Source organism: Vulpes vulpes, chromosome 6 (genome assembly GCF_048418805.1).
Source record: "Vulpes vulpes isolate BD-2025 chromosome 6, VulVul3, whole genome shotgun sequence".
NCBI lineage: Eukaryota > Metazoa > Chordata > Mammalia > Carnivora > Canidae > Vulpes > Vulpes vulpes.
Genome location: NC_132785.1, coordinates 46,067,106 through 46,088,808, shown reverse-complemented (window position 1 = coordinate 46,088,808; position 21,703 = coordinate 46,067,106). Strand labels below are relative to the sequence as shown.

Below are 21,703 nucleotides of genomic sequence, written 5' to 3'. Positions count from 1 at the left end.
GCAAGGTCATGCAGTGAGATCGATATTCCTTTGAACTTCACCCAGGAAAATGCATAATTTAGAAAGGTACTCCTTGAATTATCCATTGTTCACCGAACTGGACAGATAACAAGAATGAGAGAATTTATCAGACAGTAGACAGCTGTTTATTTCTAACTACTAAATAACCACAATGGTGGGGGGAGCCTGGGTGGCTCAGCAGTTGAGCGTCTGCCTTTGGCTCAGGTCATGATCCTGGGGTCCTGGGATTGAGTCCCGCATTGGGCTTCCTGCAGGGAGCCTGTTTCTCCCTCTGCCTCTCTCCGTGTGTCTCTCATGAATAAATAAATAAAATCTTAAAAAAACACACACACACACAATGGTGAAAAGATTTTACCTAAGCTTAAATCCTAAAGTAGAAACTAAACATATGCCATGAATGAGTGCTAGAGATAAAATAAGTCTATGGTTTTAAATACTCTGAAAATAGAAAATCCAGGAGGAAAAGGCCCAAATGTGAGAATACCTAAGCCAAAATATTAACAATAAACTTCATATACTAAAAGAGAATGAATCTAAGATTACAACTTCTTATTTCCTCAATTAGGGCAACTGGTTCAATGCTCCAACCTTGCACGGATTTGAAAAGAAGTTTCTTTGTGTCAATAAATTCTTACTTGGAACAGTTTATTTAAGAAAACAAATCAAGACCTTTAGGAAGTTCATGGTTTGGACAACAAAGCGGCGGTGGGAATAACTGAATTAAATTTCATCCTGCTAGGGGGTACCTGTTACCATAAACTTGCAGGAAGGTAGACTTTTTTTTTGGATTTGGTAGGGTTTGTTTTAATAAAACAGGAGGAAGTTGGTTTGAAATCGCCCAAAGGGAAGAGTTGGGAAATCGTTTTCAAGGCTTTGCAGGAGCCCATCCTGAAGTCATAAAACATAATCACAACTTGAATGAAAGCAAAGAAGTAAAACAAAAGCAAAAAAAAAAAAAAAAAAACAAACGTGGAAATGCAGAACATGAAGAGTCCGACGTAAATCTTTAAAAAGAACTGCAGCTGCTGTATCAAGTGAGGGTAGCCTGGGAGAAGGAACTTCCCAAATACCTGGTTGGAGAGGAATGGTTTGGAAATACAGAGCCCGGAGCAGCCAAGGGGATACTGTGTGCATTGCTATGGCCTCCAACTTCCTCCGGCGACACCAGAGGCCACTCGTGTTTTCTCATCAGTGAAGTGCCTACGGGGTTCCTTGCACATAGTAGGACTGTCTTAGCAAATCTGTTGATGAGCTTAGTCGTGTTTCTAATTTAGGCAACCAAGGTGGGCCTTACAGAGGAATGTCCCAGAAATCCACAGAGAAGATTCAATTAATACCAAATAGAATCGGGGTATTTGGGTGGCTCAGTTGGTTAAACAGCTGCCTTTGGCTCAGGTGCTGATCTTGGGGGTCAGCGGGGAGTCTGCTTCTCCTTCTGCCCCACCCCCTATTCCTGTTCCTGCTGCTCTGTCTCTCTCAAGGGAATAAATAAAATCTTTAAAAATAAAATAATTCCCTTTAAAACATATGTGTGTGTATGTATGTGTGTGTGTGTGTGTGTATATACATACACACACACACACACACATGTATATATATATATTGCAGCATCTTAAGAAATACAAAACAACAACAAAACTAGGTTCTGTGCTGTTTTCCAGTGCATTTTAGGGCTCAGGTGTGGGTCAGCTAGGATTTGCTCAGCAGAAATTTAAACTAGCATACATGACAAGCAGCTGTCTTCACTCCTCCTAAAGGCCAAACACACCCGTGCGGACTTCAGTCATGCCTCCTAGGGCTGTGGGGAGAGAGGTCGCTTAGAGGTAGCTAGTTTTAAGAAGAGTGATGATGATAGCGTTGAGGACAGTGAGTGTGCCCTCTCTCTTCTCCAGTGGGCTGAGACAAATGAAAGCTTTTCTGCTAATCCTGAAAGGACCAGCTCTGCAGATAAGAATTTCACTTACCAGGCACTGTGCTAGGTAAATAAGACAGTGATGAAATACATGTTTTCTGACCTCAAGGAACTTACTCTCGTGCAGGTCAATGAGGACACCAAAGAAAATCAGAACCTTCCTACAGCCCTACCCTCCCAATCCCAGCCCACGTAGGGCTGCCCTACCCTTAGCCTTGATTCTCCAACACACTCCTAAGTTCATGCACAAATCAAGTCACAGGCATTAATGACTAAGTTCTAGCAAACTCCAGCTGAAGCCAAATCAAAATATTACTTTAAAGATTTTTTTAAAGATTTTATGTATTTATTCATGAGAGACACAGATAGAGGCAGAGACACAGACAGAGGGAGAAGCAGGCTCCACGCAGGGAGCCTGATGTGGGACTTGATCCTGAGTCTCCAGGATCCTACCCTGGGCTGAAGGTGGCGCTAAACCGCTGAGCCACCTGGGTTGCCCGCTTTATAGATTCTATTTTAGAAACTATTTTATTCTATTATTCGGCTCAGGTCGAGATCCGGGGTCCAGGAATTGAGTCCCACATTGGGCTCCCTGTGGAGAACCTGCTTCTCCCTCTGCCTATTTCTTTGCCTCTCTCTCTCAGTCTCTCATGAATAAATACATAAAATCTTAAAATAAATAAATAAAAATAAAGATCCTATTTTAAGGAGCATTTTGGGCAGCTCCATCGGTGAAGCGTCTACCTTTGGCTCAGGTTATGATCTTAGGGTCCTGGGATCAAGCCCTGAATCCGGCTCCCTGCTCAGTGGTGAGTCTGCTTCTCCCTCCTTCCTCTGCCTCTGGGATCTCTATGGCTCTCATTCTCTCTCAAACAAATAAATAAAATCTTAAAAAAATTTTTTTTAAAGATTCTAAGACCTGTGAAATTAGTTCATTTTGTGTGGATCGCCAATTTTTAGCTTATTAATCTTTCTAATTTTCATCTCTCTGTCCTCTACTAAAGGTGTTGATGAAAACAGATGAAGTCAAATTAATTGATTTGCTAGCTTTTAGAGGAGTTTGTTTAAATAAAGTCTATGAATGCCTGACGATGTCACCTGCCACTTTTATGCCTCTTTTCTACCCTGATGAGTAATTAGAATCCGATCACAATTAAAATTCTCAGGTCTTGATAATTCCTTCATCTGAATGGATTTTATGCAAGCCATGGAGTGCCTTTGTGCAAGGCACCACCAGGGATACAGACCTGAGTGCGCTCCTATCTCAAGGAGCTAACATGTTCTCAATATGCAGGGGTATTAATAATAAAGTTTATATTTTCTCTCAGTGTGTTGTGTGAAGGGCCTGTTACTTGTAAATATTACCAATTTATAAGCTGTATTGCTTTTCAAAGTGCCTCGCTCTTGTTTTTAATTACATAAGGTAAATTGCCAAACTGTAGAAGTGCTCTATCTTTAAGTCACTTCAGAAAAGAGCTAATAAAAACACCTGTAATGATAAGCCATGTCTTAAGTACTACACACAATTAAAAAAACAATCTTAAAAAAAAAAGCAATCTTAATAGCTAATTCAATACAGTAAAGGAGAACATGGTGTGTCCTCTTTCCTAATCAGTTCTAAGCATATATATATATATATATGTGTGTGTGTGTGTGTGTGTGTGCGCGCGTGTGTGTATACACACACACACATACACACACACGCACACACACTCTTAACTCCCACATTAACTCAATGGGAAGAGTGCTATTATTATCCTGATTTTACAGATGAGAATACAGACAAAGAGTGCAGGTGCAGATAGAATACTGAGAAGTCATTAGGGGGAATGGGATACTTCAATGTTGTACCAAGAATGTGGAAACGAGGAAAACTTCTTAGAGTCCATAATCACTGAACTGAGTTTAACCAAAATCTGAAAGAAAATCAGAAATTCAAAGAGCACCAAACTGAATTAAGTGACTGAGCATATAACAAGCACCGAAAAAAAAAAATCACACAAAGGACAGGCTTAAGTTATGAGGCATTAGGAATTAGCCTTGAGCTTTTCAGGAAGGAAAATGATTTTTTTAAAAGATTTTATTTATTTATTCATGAGAGACACAAGGAGAGAGAGAGGCAGAGACACAGGCAGAGGGAGAAGCAGGCTCCATGCAGGGAGTCCGACATGGGACTTGATCCCAGGTCTCCAGGATCATGCCCTGGGCTGAAGGTGGTGCTAAACCGCTGAACCACCCGGGCTGCCCTGGAAAATGATTTTTAAGAATCTGACAAAGATATCCTTAATTGTCTGGAAAATAATGACAGCAATGTAGAACAGATAATCCAGAAAAGTGAGCAATGTCTTTAATAAAATAAACCATGAGAAATACAGTTTTGTTGTATACTTAGGATACCAAAACCCAAAATAAAAATGTATCATGTAATGAAAATTATATTTCATTTAAATATCACTAACATGCTTCTCTACTCTTTAGGAGCACAGTCTAGGTTTTCATTTCAATATTTGGTGTCATGCACACCTGTGCAAACCTCATTATCAAACATTAGTTAGGAGAAAACATATAAATCACAACATATTTTTCCAACTCAGGCAGGGGAGTGAAAATTATACTGAAGCCTAAAACAGTTATTTTTCTTTCCTGTTTAATAAGATTTAACATAGTTTTTAAAAACATACAAAAGAGGGGATCCCTGGGTGGCTCAGTGGTTTAGCACCTGCCTTCAGCCCAGGGCGTGATCCTGGGGACCCAGGATCAAGTCCCACATCAGGTCCCCTGCATGGAGCCGCTTCTTCCTCTGCCTGTGTCTCTGCCTCTCTCTTTCTCTCTCTCTCTCTCGGTCTCTCATGAATAAATAAAATCTTTTTTAAAAAAACCATACAAAAGAAACTCCCAGGATAAAAAATATATATAGCATACAGTCACAAAAATGATGAAATCGAGTATTATAAATCATGCATCTTAGAGCAAGCATACACCTGGTTTGACTTATTCCAAACAGACATTACTGGTTTAGTCTAGGTTCTTGCGTGCACATGAATTCACACATTCATTTTCAAAAAGGTCATACCAAGAGAACCTACTTGGTAAGGCTGTTGCAAGAACAAGATAAAATAACAGAATATTTGCAATGCTCTGCTTGGTACACGGTAGGGGCTCAATATGTATTAGCTATTATTTTCATTATATATGCATTTATTATTTATGAGTAAAAGACGCTAAAGATAGAACTAAAAATTCCCTGAAGACTCTTAAATCCACCAAAATAAAAAAAAAAATGGATGCACACCTGACCAGCAATTTTAGCAACTATTTTTTTTTAATTCTCTAACACTTGATCTGAAGACTGAAAGAGAATCATCTGCCCAGCTGCGCATACACATGTATACATATGTGGCTTTCTATAGAGGAATTCTCATGGATGACAAAATACTGCATATATTATTATTATTTCTAATTTGGTATCCCTGGGGTTTTCCCAAGGCAAAGCAATAAGCCTAGGGAAACTATAAAAAGCAATAGGCCATAGTTAAAAAACAACCACTTCCAACACACTGATCTGTAAATGCCGGAGCATTCACCTGCAACCCAGACCGGTCATATCTGGGTGGTGTCTGTGCCACTCCAAGAGCATTTTTTTTAAAAATCCTGCATCATGTACAATTTCTTTATAAAGGTTTATTAGGTAAAGCTTGTTCAGGAACTAACTTTTTAGTTTCAATATCTGGTGTCATGCACACTTGTGTATATTCTGTTAAAGTATTTATTTATTCATGTGAGAGTCAGAGAGACAGGCAGAGACATAAGCAGAGGGTAAAGCAGGCTCTCCGCAGGGAGCCTGATACGGAACTCGATCCCAGGACCCCAGGATCAGGACCTGAGCTTAAGACAGACGCTCAAACACTGAGCCACCCAGATGCCCCAGAAACTAATTTAAAAGGCTAAAAAATGGGGGGTGGGGGAAGATACTTCATTTAAACGTCACTAACAGATTTCTCATCTTCAGGAGCACAGTCGCAGTATCCCTGTCAGTGTTTGAAACCACAAGGGAAACTGGCCCAGATACCAGCACCTGCAAACATCAATCTGGATGGACATCAATCAAGACCAGGTCTTCATTTTCTGTTATCACACATCATCATCCTTTCCTCCCCACCTTACAACCTCTCTTCACTTTCCTTCTACTTGACCCAAATTTAATCAGGTACAGTGGATGAAGTTTAAAGTTTTAAGTTCTGTGCCTTGAGCCTTTTACAGATAAGATGCTATGTTACACCAATGCGGTAATTAAATGCATATTTAGCCAATGCAGCACATGATAGGTTTACTCTTGAAATGAGGTCATCAAACATTGTCAGTGTATCTCACTTTCACGAGCGAGTGGTGTAAGGAATGTATCTCAATTTAGAAGATTAATTTGCATACATCCCCTATAAGCTAATGAAACATAGTCTGAAACATATAGACTGAAGAGAAGAGTACTTACTTCTGCTCAACATAGAGAGGATCAAAGAACTCCGTTGTGATTTTGTTTGCATACAGGGAACAGCCAGTCATTGAACATAACCCTACAAAGTATCAGAAGGAAAAGTATCCTGATTAGTGTCATATCATTAACACAGTGAGGTGCCTTGCTCTGGAGAAAGTTACTATTTACCTGACAGTATGAATACAATCCCAGCCAAACAAGCAATTTTAGCTTTGGCTTTATCTGAGCCTCCGACTTTGGTACACTTCATTCCAAACAGGGCAAAAATGGAACCAAAGAAGCCCAGGCTGACAGCAGCGATCATAAGTCCTCTACATGCCTGGATGTAACCTGCAATTACAATAGGTCATCTACATTAACATAAAACATGTAGCCATCCAGGCAGAAATCCTCATTTTGCCCTGTCCTTCTGAATGATGGCTCAGTTTCCTGAAAAAGTAACCATAATCATAAGATAAACAAAAAAGGAAAGCAAATTATTGTATGTGGAGTGCCTGTTCTATGTTATGCACGTCTAACATAGAACGTCTAAGATTGGTGGATGCATAATCCTCCAGATCCCTTGAGTGGTGGTGTTCTCACATTCACGGGTGAGAACACGGAGGTATGGAAGGTTATAGGGTACACCAGAGATGAGTCAGTAAACGGCTGAAACAGCTTCCATCCAGTTCTGACTACAAAATCCATGTGATGCTCCCCTTCTCTGTAAGAAACTTCAGCTGCCACCATCACCACCCTCCTACTCCTTTGCACGTTGGACCTTTTAAATAGATGTGTGAAGGGACACCTAGGTGGCTCACCAGTTAAGCATCTGCCTTTGGCTCAGGGAGTGATCCCAGGATCTGGGATCGAGTCCCACATCAGGCTCCCTGCAAGGAGCCTGCTTCTCCCTCTGCCTATATCCCTGCCTCTGTGTGTGTGTGTGTCTCATGAATAAATAAATCTTTAAAAAAAATAAATAGATGTGTAAATGGTTTTAACATTATAAAATTTATAATTGGGCAGCAAGTCATTCCGATATTCGTGAAAGCTGATACATAAGACCAAGTGAAATACCATCATAAACTGTGATAAGTCTAAATCAAGAAGTATTTTAATGACATTTTATTATTTTCAGGGCACATAGAATACTGGGTATAGAAAAGCACAGTTGTTTACTAAAATAATATTCCACCATTATGAAATTAACTGTGTACATATAAACGGATGCTTTCCAAACACCCTAAAATCTTGTTCTATTGGATTGCCTGCTCATCTGGCCCCACCCATCTCCTTAAATACCTATTTCTATTTGCACAAAGAAGGTGGGGTAAACTTCAAGGAGGCTTTTGTCCAGACACTAAAAAGTTTTAAATTGATAGAATCTAAACCCATAAACTCTTAGCACATAAAATCATTTTCATTTCAGCCTGAAACAGCGCCAACATTTCAATCTGAAACAGTGATGGCATATCCCAGGCATAAGTAAATGTTTGTTGACTAAACAAATGTGCATGTACATCAGGCTTACATGTAGAATTAAATTTTCTACTTTGAAAGAAACCCAAAATACAGCAAGTCATTTTTTGGTAGTAGTCAGGCAAAGCCCACAGTAAATAATAATTGTAAGACCACCGTAATTACAAATTCAAGAAATGATGTTGGCAGGTAGCCTCCAGGCCATGTTCCTTTGGGAAAGAATAAAATTGTAAGTTTTAATCCTATTGCTAGGATCCACTTTGAAGAGTACACAGAAGATGCTCTGTTCAAATGCAACAAATTTAGACCTCCACGAATGTAGACTGCAATGATAATGATCTTCTATTTTACAGCATGAACTACTCTCGGAGACAAAATAGTTCCAGTGATGGCAAGACTATCAAAAACATTAAAACAAATTTATTATTAGCACAACAGGATAAAGGAGGCTTATTTCGGTAGCAATAATCATGCTACAAGGCTATCTGGGTCTCGGCTGCCAAATACTGACCCAGGTTTTTAAAATATTTCAACCCTCAGTCTCCCAGCCAGAACCCAGGGGGCAGGTAGAAGCATAGACAGAGAGGAAGGCTGTTAGTCCCTTGCAAAACTAAAGACCATCTATCGAGATAACCACAACTGGCTCATCATTTACCACCAGAGCTCCTAGGACAGTGCAGTTTCATTTTTTTTTTCCTGAGATTTATTTTAGTCCATGGTTTGGAGGTATGTTAGCTGATCCAGTGCAGTCACTAAAGAGACAAAACAGTATGTGGGAGAGGTAGCCTTACATGTACAAAAGAAGTTATCCTAGAAAATGTTACCATTTACTCTAGTAACTAATCGTATAGGCTTTATGAACAGAAAAAGCAGGAGCCTGGCAAAAGGTTAAGTCTCACCATCTGATCATTTAGGACAATGGACAGTGTTTTTTCAGATGTAAATGGGGGTATGAATCTCAAGCTGGTGCATTCAATCCTTAATATGACTTAATATGAAAATGCCAGTACTCTACATTTTCTTCAGCCATGACTCCTAATATTTCTCTCTGAGGTTCTCACTCTGTTCTCCCATCTCAGCTCTCATGCCTGCAGCAGCACTGGTCTGTTGGCACAAGGATGAGAGAAGAAATACTGTTTCTGATGTGGTCAGGTCCTTCTGTACCAACCAAAAACCTGGCCTGGAGGGAGAGGTACCTCTCTCCAGCCTACAACAGTAGCAGGTTGGCAGCAGGCACTTCACCAGCACAACCGTTGGCTAGATTTTCTGAAACAAGAAGCAAAGAGCAGGGATTGGGGTTCGGCAGGATAAACCACCCCCTGGTTGCCAGCTGTTAAGTGGAATCCAGGTGTTGCTAAGCCTGGGTTGTGTAAATTAGGAGCTACCAGTCCTGAAAACACCCACAGACTCAGGCCTTAGGTGACTTCCAACAGACTCAGAGTTTATCTTTTGCAAGGCAGACCTCTACAACCTTGCTTTTTAACGTTTCCAGAGGGCAAAACTTGTAAGTAATGCCATCAAGTGAAGTGGTAGTAAAAACCTAGTCAAGGAGGCCATTATTTTTGACAGGTCTAATTTACTGACACCTTTAATAGCTAATTAACACATTAAAGTGCTGAGGCATGAACATATTTACTTAGAAGTTCTCTGCAGTATAATTTATAGTTAACTCTCTTGGAGGAAATGGCAAACATTTCCACTAACAAAAATAGATGGCATGTACTAAAAACAACCTGGCTGAAAATGATTCTCGGATGAAGTTCACATGGTGCTTTGAAAAGAACAGGAGCCAGTGATAAACAGAAATCACTAGCTTGTTCAACTGTGAGATTTTCAATTAGTAAAATCCAGCAACTTTAAATTAATGAATTCTGTTTGGAGAAAACCTTCAAGGTGTCCCTTAACAGTTAAGTGATTTCCAAATGATGTGTACCTTATTCTCCATTTCAAACGAGCAAAAATGAAAACATCCACTTGGTGGAGACAATTCCTAGTAGCCCATGTGCTAGCTAGCTGCAAGATAGAAGGGAGACAAAAAGAATGTGCTTTTCTTATGCTGGTAGCTTTGTGTACTTTTCGCAGATCCTCTGGAAAAAGAGTGGAATGGGAGGAAGGCATGAACTCCGAGTTTCAGCTCTGGATCTCTTATTTACCTACTGTGTCCTGATTACATTACCTTATCTTGAGACTCAGTGTTCTCATCTGTAAAACAGTGATAACAGCACTTCCTTCACAGGATGAACAATACAAAGAGTGTCTGGGGTGAGTAGTAAGAAACTCATCAAAGCTACTCTTCCATCATAGTAAGATTGATTCTAAGCAGAACTTGGGGGTGGGGTCTTAACATAAAATTAAACCTACACATTTAGCTTTTCTCAGCCTCATTTTCCTTATAGGGAAAATGGGGGTTACAGGGATACCGCCCCCCAACCCCCCAAGGATAAGAAATCAGAGCTTTGACCTCATGTAGAAAACTTGGGGAAATGTCTCCATCATCTGCATCCAAGAAGCTCGTTCTTCCATCTAACACTAAAGAGAGCTGTGAGCCTTCCCTCTTCTTGTAGTCCCTTTTCAATCTAGAGCTTTTGCCTGTTTTAAGGGGAGACCTGGCAGGTCTTTAAAGGACCACAGGCCTGTGGTCTCCACAGCCTACAGTAATGTAGTCTTCTCTGCCACTTCAAAGTAGTGTCAGGAAGTCCACTGTGCAGTGTGATGTTGGCAGGACCTGCCTCAGAACCAACATCCAACAGATGCAGCTGCCCTGGACATGGGAGACAGCTTACATTGCAGACAGCCTGGACATGGACATGGGCTTGCTCTGGGAAGGCCAGCTTGGACGGTAGATCCACTCCTCGCTATGTGAAAACATAGCTGTGTGATTAAACCCCCCAAAATGCTATTCTGAGAGACAGAGAAAAAGTGAGGTTTATCACTTTGGGATAGGCAAGGCCTTCTCATGCCACAGAAGGCATAGGCAGTAGGAGGAAATGGAAAACTATGATCATAGTACACATTTCAAAATTCTGTATAAAAAAAGGTATCATAAATTTAAAGACAAGCAATGGGCAGAGACAGCAACATATATAACAAATCAAGGATTGATATCCAGAATTTTCAAAAACAAATCATTTATGGGGTGTCAACCTGCCTCAGTCAGAAGACTCTTGATCTTGGGTATTGTGAGTTCCAACCCCATGCTGGGTGTAGAGATTGTGTGGATAAAGAAATAAACCTAAAAAAAATCATTTAGGGGTGCCTGGCTGGCTCAGTCAATGGAGCCTATGACTCTTGACCTTGGGATTATATGTCTGAGCCCCACATTGGGTGTAAAGACTACTTAAAAATAAAATCTCTTAAAAAAATCATTTATATCAAGAGGAAACAACAGACTGTGAGCATATGATAAGGGCAGGTGGTACGCCTGGGTGGCTCAGCAATTGGGCATCTGCCTTTGGCTCAGGGCGTGATCCCGGAGTCCTGGGATCGAGTCCCACATCGGGCTTCATGCATGGAGCCTACTTCTCCCTCTGCCTATGTCTCTGCCTGTGTCTTTGTGTCTCTCATGAATAAATAAATAAAATCTTAAAAAAAATAAAATTAAAAAATAAAAATATGGGCAGGCAATGCATGAAAGAGAAAAAAAGTGATCAATAAAGACACAATAAGGGCAGCCCCGGTGGCTCAGCGGTTTAGCGCAGCCTTCAGCCCAGGGCCTGATGCTGGAGATCCAGGATCAAGTCCCATGTCAGGCTCCCTACATGGAGCCTGCTTCTCCCTCTGCCTGTGTCTCTGCCTCTCTCACTCTCTCTGACTCTCATGAATAAATAAATAAATCTTTAAAAAGAAAATAAAGACAATAAGATGATAAAAATCACTGATAAAAAAAAGGAAATACCAATGAAAATCATGATACCATAATTAAAAAAAAATAACAGGATAATATTTTACCCATAATACTAAATGAAAAACTTAGTGAAGAAAATATAGAGAAATAGGCATTCTTATATGTTGTTGGTTGACATTTGGCAGTATAAACTGAACATTAAAATGTGTCATCTACTGACCATTTCTCAGTTTCTACTTTATAGAAATCCACATGGGCCCAAAGAGATGAATATTAATATTTTCAGAACACCACTAACAATGAAAAGCTGCAAACGGTCCACTGTCCAACAATGAGAAAGTGGTTCAATAAAGCAGTCTGTCCAAACTTATGAATACTACACAGTTGTTAAAAAGAGTTACTTCTATATGTACTGGCTTGGAAAGCTAGGTTATTAATTTTAGAACATTGTAGAACAATAAGGAGGATAAGGTCATTTGTGTTTTTTAAAGTCATTTTCTAAACATAATGAACACACATGAAAGGCCATTCTGCAAGCTGGGTTGTATATGTCACTCCCCCTTTCTCTTCTCTATCCTCAACTTCCTCCAAAGCTTCACAAATGAGGGCTATGCCCTCCTCCCTCCTACTATGCAATGTCTCCATGACAACTCCACTCTCACCTCAGATACATAATGTGACAATTTCACCATTCTGCACCCCAATGCTCTTCACAGAGCATTTATTTCTCGCTCCTCTCTCTTGTTCCCCAACCATCTCACAGAGGAAGCAGCTATATCAGGCATGCTATCTCAGGTAACAATACAGTTCACAGCAGAAGACCCCACGCAGGACAGACAGCAACCATCAATTCCAAATTCCTGAATGTAAACCACAGAAACAAGAGCCTGCCTGTTCAAAGCATCTACCATGAAATGTGTGCTCTACAAGCACAGGAAACTCAACAGCAATTCTAGGGGATCAACGGGGTCCCAGCTACTACTTTTACAGAACAGGACAAAGACCTGGGTGCCACCCCATCTAAACCAGGTGCATATTCCCGTAGATGGAGGTTCCATCAAACACCACATTGAGCAACAGTTTGCTTTTCACGGCATTCATCATCTTAGGGGAATTAATTCTTGCCTTTTATTGAATCAGCTATGCAAATAAAAACTTGCAGTGGAGTAATAAAAACAAACTTTTTTAAGGAAAGAAAGAAAGCACCCTAAAACTAGAGATAATGCAATGACTATCCTTAACTTTATGCCAGGATCTATTTCCTTGTGTGCTATAAAATCCCGAAAGAATGCCTGTTTCTCTATCCTACGACTTGATCAGTCATTCTAACTGGGTTGACACCCACTGTTCTCTTGAAACTAAAACAGAGCCAGTTTTCTATGTGACCATCTACCTGTTGCTCTAATGCAACACCATACAGAACCCAACCAAGAGGAACAATGTAGAAAACAATCTACAAAAGAAAAACCGGAGAGAGAGAGACCCGCAGAGCAGATGAGGGACGGCGCACACGGAACCGGGCAGTCTCTGCCACAAGATTCTTGCTAGCCAGGAGTCTCTACCCAGGCGGCACACGCAAGGGCAATTTATTTTCCTAAAACTTGGAGGAAGCATTAAAGCCCAGGAGGACACCTTTGTTGAAGCATGGGGTTGTTTTCTAATTGGGGCGGCGGGGGGGGGGGGGGTACTGGGGAGGCGGGGATGGGATGACACTCCCTGCAATATGTTACTTTTCCCCTTGCTGCTTTTAACAGAACGAACAAAATAGTTGGAGAGTTAGAACAAGCAAATCTGGCTTCGGCAAGCGATGACACCGCTCGGGTCAGGATCCAGCTCTGTCGGGGAGTGATGGGTGAAGGAGACAGGGTCACTTCGCGTTCCCAACAGTCCCCGAGAGTTGGGGGGGGGGTCCCACAATCGTGTCCTCGCCTCGCAGGCCTGCTTCCCTCGGCCACCCGACGCCTGAGTCGCCCACCCCACCCAGGGGTGTCCCCCCTCCCGCCCCGAGGTGCAGGGCTCAGGCAGGCGCGCCCCACGGGACCCGGTCGGGGCTCTCCGGGGCTCGCGCAGGCTCTGGGGGACCCCTCGGAGAGGTCCGGCCCCGGAGTCCTGCCGGGGGTTGGGGGCCAAGAGGGCCGGGGGCGGGGGGATGCAGACCGTCCAGCGCCAGCATGGAGGGGAAGTCCTTGCAGTTGGAGACGCCCGTGGAGTCGGTGACGCACGTCTTCCACAGGTTGGCCCAATAGGTGGCGGTGGTGATGACCGTGCCGTCGATGGTGGACACCTTCCAGTAGTCGGTGGGCAGCGTGGAGGACACCAGCACCCACCCCGAGATGGAAACCATGAAGGCGATGATCTCCGAGGCCGTGCTCGCCATGCCGCCCGCTGCAGCCGCGCTCGCGCTCTCGCTCCCACTGGGCGCCGCGACCCCCGCGCGCCCCGGACCCCGCCCCGGACCCGCCCCGGACCCGCCCCCGGCCCGCCCCGCCCCGTCCAAGGACAGGCGCTAGGGGGCGCGCACGGGCCGGCCCGCGCCCACAGGGTGGAGAGGGGGGCGGGGAGGGGGGCGGGCCCCCTTTAGGGTCGCTGGCTGGGGTCTCTCCAGCCAGCCGGCGGGGCGCCTGCGCTCCCCTCGCCCCCAGCCCCCGCAGCTCGCAGAGCTGCCTCCTGTGGGACAGACTGGCAGCCGGATGTGGGCAACCTGCTGCACCCCACCCTTTCCCCATTCCCCATCCCCCCTTCCCCTCCTCCCTCCCCATCTCCCCCTTCCCCTACACCCCCTCCTCCCTCCCCATCTCCCCCTTCCCCTACCCCCCCCCCCCCCCCCCCCCCGCAATAGCTTGGCTTCTAGAGTCCAGTGTAAAAGCAGAGCAGAAAAACCCTTTTGTGAGCCCTGAAAGGACACGGTCGGATCACGCCGCAGCCCGCGGCCTGCTGAACTCTGTACAGGTTTGCAAGCCTCGCTCCTCTGCGTGACCCCGTGCGGCCTGTCACCGAGGGATGCCTGCAGTTCTGGGCTTGAAATCGGCCGTGCCCTAAAACCCTGCAGTTCTTTTCTTTTGGCCTCGTGATATGCAGAAAATCATCGTAAAGAGTTGCCTGGCATAGGCCTAAATTCAAGACAGCGGCATATGGAGAGCAGAGGCTCCATGGGAGCCTTTGCTGCAGTTTCCATCTTGAATGTTCCAGCCTCAAAGCTGGCCTGCTGGTGCTAATGCACTACACGTAGGACTCGCATTTAAGACATTTTTCCTGTACGAGCCTCCGTTGAAGCTCCCAGTTCGGTGAGTCTGTTCTATCAGCTGATGGTTCTGTCACGGTGGAAACTGTTTTGTATCTTGTTATACTTTTTTTTTTTTTTTTTTTAGAACTTCCACCTTTTGCACCTAATTGAAAAATAAACGTATTCATGTCTTCATTGCTGTCTCGAGTTAAACATAAAGATCAGGGTGTACTTTCAGTTTCTGAGGTCACAAATCTGGGCATAAAGGAGAGAACAAAGACACTGGCTTTCCTGTGGGGTTATATTTGTTCATTTAAAGTTCTTGCAGTTCTTGGTATAAGCTTTCAGGATTCACTTCTTGCCAAAAGTAACCAAAGGTCTAAAACCTATAAACCAGTCCTCTACCAAAAGCTAGTTGCTAACCCTCTATTTCACATTGTCATTCATTATGAAGAGTTTCTCAATGCCTCTTTGTCACTTTTTTCGTAATATCTATATATTTTTCTCTTTTTTAAAAAAGATTTTATTAATTTGATAGAGCAAAAGAGCACAAATGGGGAGGGGAGGGAGAAGCTGACTCCCCTCTGAGCAGGGAGCCTGATGCGGGGCTCCATCCCAGGATATGATCCTGGGACCATGACCTGAGCCAAAGACAGACATTTAACCAACTGAGCCACCAGGCCCCCCCATATTTTTTTTCTTTAAATTTTAATTCTGATATAATTAACATATAGTGTTAATATTAGTTTCAGGTATACAATATAATGATTCAACAATCCTATACTTTATGCAATGCTCATCCCATTAAGTGTGCTCTTGTCACTTTTTGTTTTAATCAAATGAGTACAGAATGAAATGAGAAGTGTTAGATGTCTATGGAGAAGAGAGGAGGTTGGACAATAGAATCATCAAAATCTACATTTGGAAGGGTCATTGGAGGCCATTAGGATACACTCTAGGCATAGCCCAAATTATTCTATTTCTTGAGATAGTATTCGGTTCATGCTCAAACTTCAGGTCCATGGGGTTCAATGCACATATGTTCTGATTATGTTTTATATTGTACTGGCAGCATTTTAGACAGTTTTTCTATATAAGGGGCTCAAACAGGTCTCTTTTTCTTCCACCCAAATGCTGTCATCTGTGCTGAGACAAGACAGGGTAAGTTCTACTCTTGAGCCATGTAGCAGCCCTGGGAGGTGTGTTTGTGTATGTGCAGTCATGCCATGCTTTGTATGAATGAAAATAAAGGTGAATGAGGATGATTTTTAGATGGGTGGGATGCAGAAATGGTTCTACTTCTGTACTGCTCTTGGTCTCAACTTGTCCTGGTATGTCAAGCTTAAAAACAGTTTGGGAGGGGCCTCTGGGTGGGTCAGCAGTTGAGCATCTGCCTTCAGCTCAGGTCATGATCCCAGGGTCCTGGGATCAAGTCCCATATCAGGCTCCCCACAGGGAGCCAGCTTCTCCCTCTGCTTATGTCTCTGCCTCTCTCCCTATGTCTCTCATGAATAAATAAAATCTTAAAAAAAAAAAGCTTGGGAAACACCTAGCCAATGTCATCCTTCTCATCTTTGCTGCCTTTCAAATTGATCACCTTTGACTATTAACTACAAAGTATTCACTGTTCTTTTGTATGATTTGCCTTTTTAAAAAAGATTTCATTTATTTATTCATGGTAGGGGTGGGTGGCAGAGACACAGGCAGAGGGAGAAGCAGGCTCCATGCTGGGAGCCTGACGTGGGACTCTATCCTAGGACTCCAGGATCACACCCTGGGCCAAAGGCAGGCGCTAAACCACTGAGCCACCCAGGGATCCCATGATTTGCCTTTTTAATGTGCTCTTATCATGTCATTTCTTGCCCTTCAGCTATTTTCACTATTATTTCTATGCCATATTTTTTTCTGAATGATCTGCCTATTTCTAAACCAGTTTGCTATTCCGAAAACACAAAAAGTCATGAACCAGGACATTCTCTATGAAGTTTCCTAAAATTCAAAATTGCAAATTTTGGTTTTGTACTTTATTTCTTTGTTTGACAGTCTTTTCTTCCTCATGGTAGGTACTCACTAAAGTTATTGATTCTTTTTTTCCAAGACAAAACCCTGAGTCAGTTTTGACATGCAAAAAAGTATAATATTGTGACTCTGAAGACTCAAGCAGTTCCTAATTTTTCAGTAGGTTGGTTATAAATTTCATTGGACCCAAAAGCTCATTGTTTGTTTCAAAGAAAGAACTATGAAGAATGGTGTGGTGTTTTAGAGCAGGCTCTGAAAATTTATTTAACAGATTATATAACTTTCCCTCTTGTACTTAAAAAAATCCAGAAGCCCAGGGAGACCTGGGTGTTTCAGTCAATTGAGCAGCTGACTTTTGATTTCGGCTCAGGTCATGATTTCAGGGTCTTGAGATTGAACCCCTCATCAGGCTCCACATTCAGTAGGGCATCTGCTTGTGAGTTCTCTCTCCCCCTCTCTCCCTCTGCTCCTCCCCACTCCCACCCCCAGCTCATGCAGACTCTCTCTAAAATAAGTAAATAAGTAAATCTTTTTTTTTTTAAATCCATAACCAAGATCACCATTGCAACATAATTTCCAGAGGAAATAAATTCAGAATTCTAACTTGGAACTCCAAGAAAGACTTTCTCTCTCTGCTGCATCACCAGACCAGAATCTTTGGGGGTAGCTCTGGTTGTGATTTTTTCCAAAGCTTCTAATGTATAACCAGGCTGAGAACCACAAGTCTGACTCATTGAGATGCATATATATGCATATACACTGTTAATTTAGTAAAGCAGATGGTGTGCATTACAAAGAGAAAGACTATTCATCTCTTGGCTGAAAACTTTGAAAAACAAAATTCTTTTACTGTAGAAACTATAGCCCACAATCTCAACTTCAAAGGGGTTGAAAAGACCTCAAACAGTCCATAAATTAAAACCTGGATGGCAGCGCTATTAGCTCCTTCGCCAGCTAAAACAGGCTAGGGTCGTCACGCCTGTGGATTTGATTCATTTCTTTCACTTTTATCCTTTGTCCATTCTATGAGGTTGGACAACCTAAACTCTTTCTTCCCTAGCACATCCTGCATAATTGCCAAAGAGTTATATTTTAGAGTCCACAAGTCCCTGACCAAGATGAAAATGTTAACTTCCTCTAATACCTAAAGAATATTATGTAGTGAATCAAGCATTTATTTTATTTTGTTATTATTTTTAAGGATTTTATTTATTCATGAGGGACACGGAGAAAGAGGCAGAGACACAGGCAGAGTGAGAAGCAGGCTCTTTGTGTGGAACCAGATGTGGAACTTGAACCCAGGACCCTGGGATCATGACCTGAGCCAAAGGCAGATGCTCAACCACTGAACCACCCAGGTGCCCCTCAAGCATTTATTTAAAACGTCTTTATAAGTATTTCAAACCTGTTTAGTCAGAATAAACCTAAATACAGTACAGACAACAACATAATGCCACATAAGAATATTCAGAAAATGAAAATGGATTGAATAGAGATTTTTATTTAAATCTCTAAATAAATGGCCTGTTTTGCTTTAAGATTATAGAGTCCCAAATATCCTTTGCAGGTAATCTGCAAACCCATTTACAGAGTACCTTTCTGCTGATAAACGCTTCCTTATTTAGGATCCAGTTCACTGAAATTTTTAATGTAATTATTCGTGACAGTCTGTTCTTAATTGGAATACAAAGTGAATACAGCTCAAAAGTTACTTCTCCAAATTACTCAAAGTAACATCTGAATTAAGGATAATTTGGTCTTTACAAAAAGCTGTAGATGATTTCCAATATGAAACCTACTAATTAATCTATAAATTAATAAATTTGACATGGAGACATCTAATGTCCTGAAAAATATTCTGAACCTTTCCATTTTGAGAACTAAACCACTGAGATTAGCACTGAAAGTTATTTCCTTGGCATTATTATGATTATTAAGGAAAAATAGAGATCCCCCTTCCCCCCAGGGTTGTTCAATAGGAGTGAAACCAGTTTAGCTGACTGAACAGGAGATTTGCAGAAATTCTTGAGATTCAACTCACCTGCCAAACAACACAGGTGTGCCTTTTAACAACTCAAGGATTTTCTAGGCATCAAATTTGGTTTCAGTATATATTAGCTCCTTCCTAGAGTCCAGGGAGGTGGATGCTGTTTATCAGGTGGGAAGAAACTACAGTCCTGATAAATATGGTATTAACTTAAAAAAAAAAAAAACTGCCCAGGAGCCAAATATTGTTACACCTTGTTAGAGAAGACATTAATGTCAATACTAACAGAGTGAAACAGCATATCTGGTTCTTCCTTCCATTTCCCCTAAGACTCTCAGTACCTTAATGCCCTACACTAATTCTATGATATTTGTAATCTCCTTAGCATGAAAGCTACAGTGATAGGAGTATTATAGGAATGAACACTTGTGCTTATCACTGCATCACTAACCATATATTTATGTGTCTGTTTATATATATATATATGTAATTTTTCTGCACAGTATGAGGAAACCATGTTTAATTTGGCATTTGGTATCCTCTGAGGCTGTACTGCATCTGAATGTTTTGATGGTTGGTGAAGTTGGTGACATGTATCTTGTGCATTTGTTTTTCCTGCATTACATTTAAAATGCATTCATTCCCAATTCTGAGGTATCTTAGGGCCATCTAAATTCCTCTTGAGCCCCTGGACCGGGAAGCTCCCAGCTGTCTTGGTGCATACCCCTCCAGACTGAAACGACTCTCACTCGGGGATGCTGGAAACTTCCAGTGTTTGCAGATGGGTTGCTTGTATTTTGCTGGTCAGTTAGCATCTCATGGGTCCTAATAAAACCTACCTGGCTCAGATTGGGCAGCAAGTAAATCTGTGTATTTTGGGCAAGTCCTGTTTTGTTTTTTGTTTTTTTCTGGCTTGCAGCTTCCTCATTTTTTAAATGAAGGAGTTGTGCTGGATGGTCTCCAATACAACTTTGGAGTCTGAAAGTCTCTGAGTGATTCCTAATGAACTTGACAAGCCACAGACCAAGTGAACAAGGAGAGAAGAGAGGCAAGAGTTTTCCTTTGGTGGACTCCCTGCTTTCTTTTCTATCAACCATCTCCTGCCATTGGTCTCCTTCGGTTCCTATATTGAAAGGGCTCTATGTGTATGGGTGTGTGTGTTGGGGGGTGGGGGTGGGGCATGAGGATAATGTTATTTTATTTTCAATTTCTATTGTTGTTTATTTAAAAATGTGATAAAGCAAGGTAGTTCAATTCACTAATGAAGAAGAGTGATATAGGGGACCTAGGGCAGACAAGGAAATAGGCAAGAGAAACAAAGGGTTGAGTAGCATGGCCAACAAAGAGGAGAGAAACCAGGAAGCCAGAGGGGGATTGGTCCAAGGGTAAGAAATGGGGTCAGGGAATGTCCAAAGAGAAGTGTGCAACAGTGGGAAATATAACCAGATGATAGTTAAAGGTAAGAAGTGTCGGATGGGCTATATGACAGAATAAAGGTAACAGAAATGTAGAGGTGGGGACCGGGTGACCCCCTCCAGTGGCCAGGAAGAGGAAGGTTGTAGTGAAAAAGGAGATGGGGAGTATGGGGGAAAGTGGAGAATTGCGTCCATGGCCCTCACCTTCCCACATGAGTGTGTGTAAGGGCGGGAAGCAGAACATTCCAGTGACCATTACACTGAAGACACTATACCCTCTCTGTGGTCCTCAGAATGGAGCTGGTGAGAATTTACTCCATAGTACTCAGGAGCACCATGTTGACTGTTTGGCTCACTTCATGGGAGACATTATTGGAAGTTTACAATGAATTCTTTGGAGGTCAAAATTGCAAATTCTTATGGAAACATACCCAGAAGGAAATAATTAATGATGAATTCTTTCAAAATGTAGGGTTTCCCCTATTTTTATCTACTAAAATGTGTATGGGTACCTTTTAAGAACCAGTCACCCATTTAATAACCCCATGGAGTGGGTTCTGTTTTCGTTCCATTGTAGAGATGAGGAAACCAAAACACAGAGAGGTGAAGTCACTTGCTCTAGGACATGGTGGAAGCAGAGTTTAGTCCTGGAGTCACACTCTATTGCACTACATTGCCTCTTACCAATACAACTCTGTAGTTGTGTATTCCATCAATATATCCTTGGTATATGACCAAATACACACACACACACACACACACACACACACACACACAATGAATTAAAACAATTCTAGCTAATTTGTATTGATCTTTATTTTTCAGGAGAATGGCTTTTATAATCAGAAGTATTTGAACAGGATGCCAAATTTCCTTATTTAATTTCATTGTGTGATTAAGTCTTGTAATAGATGAACTGGAGTTCATGAATCTACTGTTTAACAATATCTCAGGTGATGCTGATTCACTGTATCACAGTTGGGGTCTGGAACACTTCTTAAAATGTATGTGTTTGTGTGTAGACATATGTATGTATATATATGTACCCATATACACACACATTATAAAAAGTTCATTAGAGTACTCTGTTAGTTCTGTTTTTTCCATGCCTTGAGTCCTGTAGTATGCTCTCAGCCAGTTAGAATTTAAGGAGCACCCAGCCTTTTCTCTTACTATCCTGAATGGGATGTCTTCTGTGGTGTATTTACCTTGCTGCCTACTTTCTTGTATTTTGTTTTCTGATAAAGTTTTGGCACACATTAGCTAACAAAAAGTGTGCTACAATAAAACAACAGGGGGCACCTGGGTGGCTCAGTCAGTTAAGCTTCTGCC

The 21,703-nt window shown here is 42.0% G+C and overlaps 1 protein-coding gene across 4 annotated transcripts in view; it reads right to left on the bottom strand.

Annotated features, from left to right (window-relative positions):
• Positions 1 to 21,703, bottom strand: part of CLDN10 (claudin 10) — a 124,976-nt gene that overhangs the window by 10,583 nt on the left and 92,690 nt on the right. For 2 of the 4 annotated variants that reach the window (XM_026003632.2, XM_026003633.2), the window contains exons 2-3: positions 6,594 to 6,755; positions 6,423 to 6,504 (exon numbers count right to left, since the gene is read on the bottom strand). In XM_026003632.2, coding sequence (XP_025859417.1) covers positions 6,423 to 6,504; positions 6,594 to 6,755 — 244 coding nt within the window. Of the gene's footprint in view, positions 1 to 6,422; positions 6,505 to 6,593; positions 6,756 to 13,884; positions 14,152 to 21,703 lie in introns of those variants that run through there. The other 2 variants (XM_026003634.2, XM_072760863.1) reach the window with 2 other exon arrangements.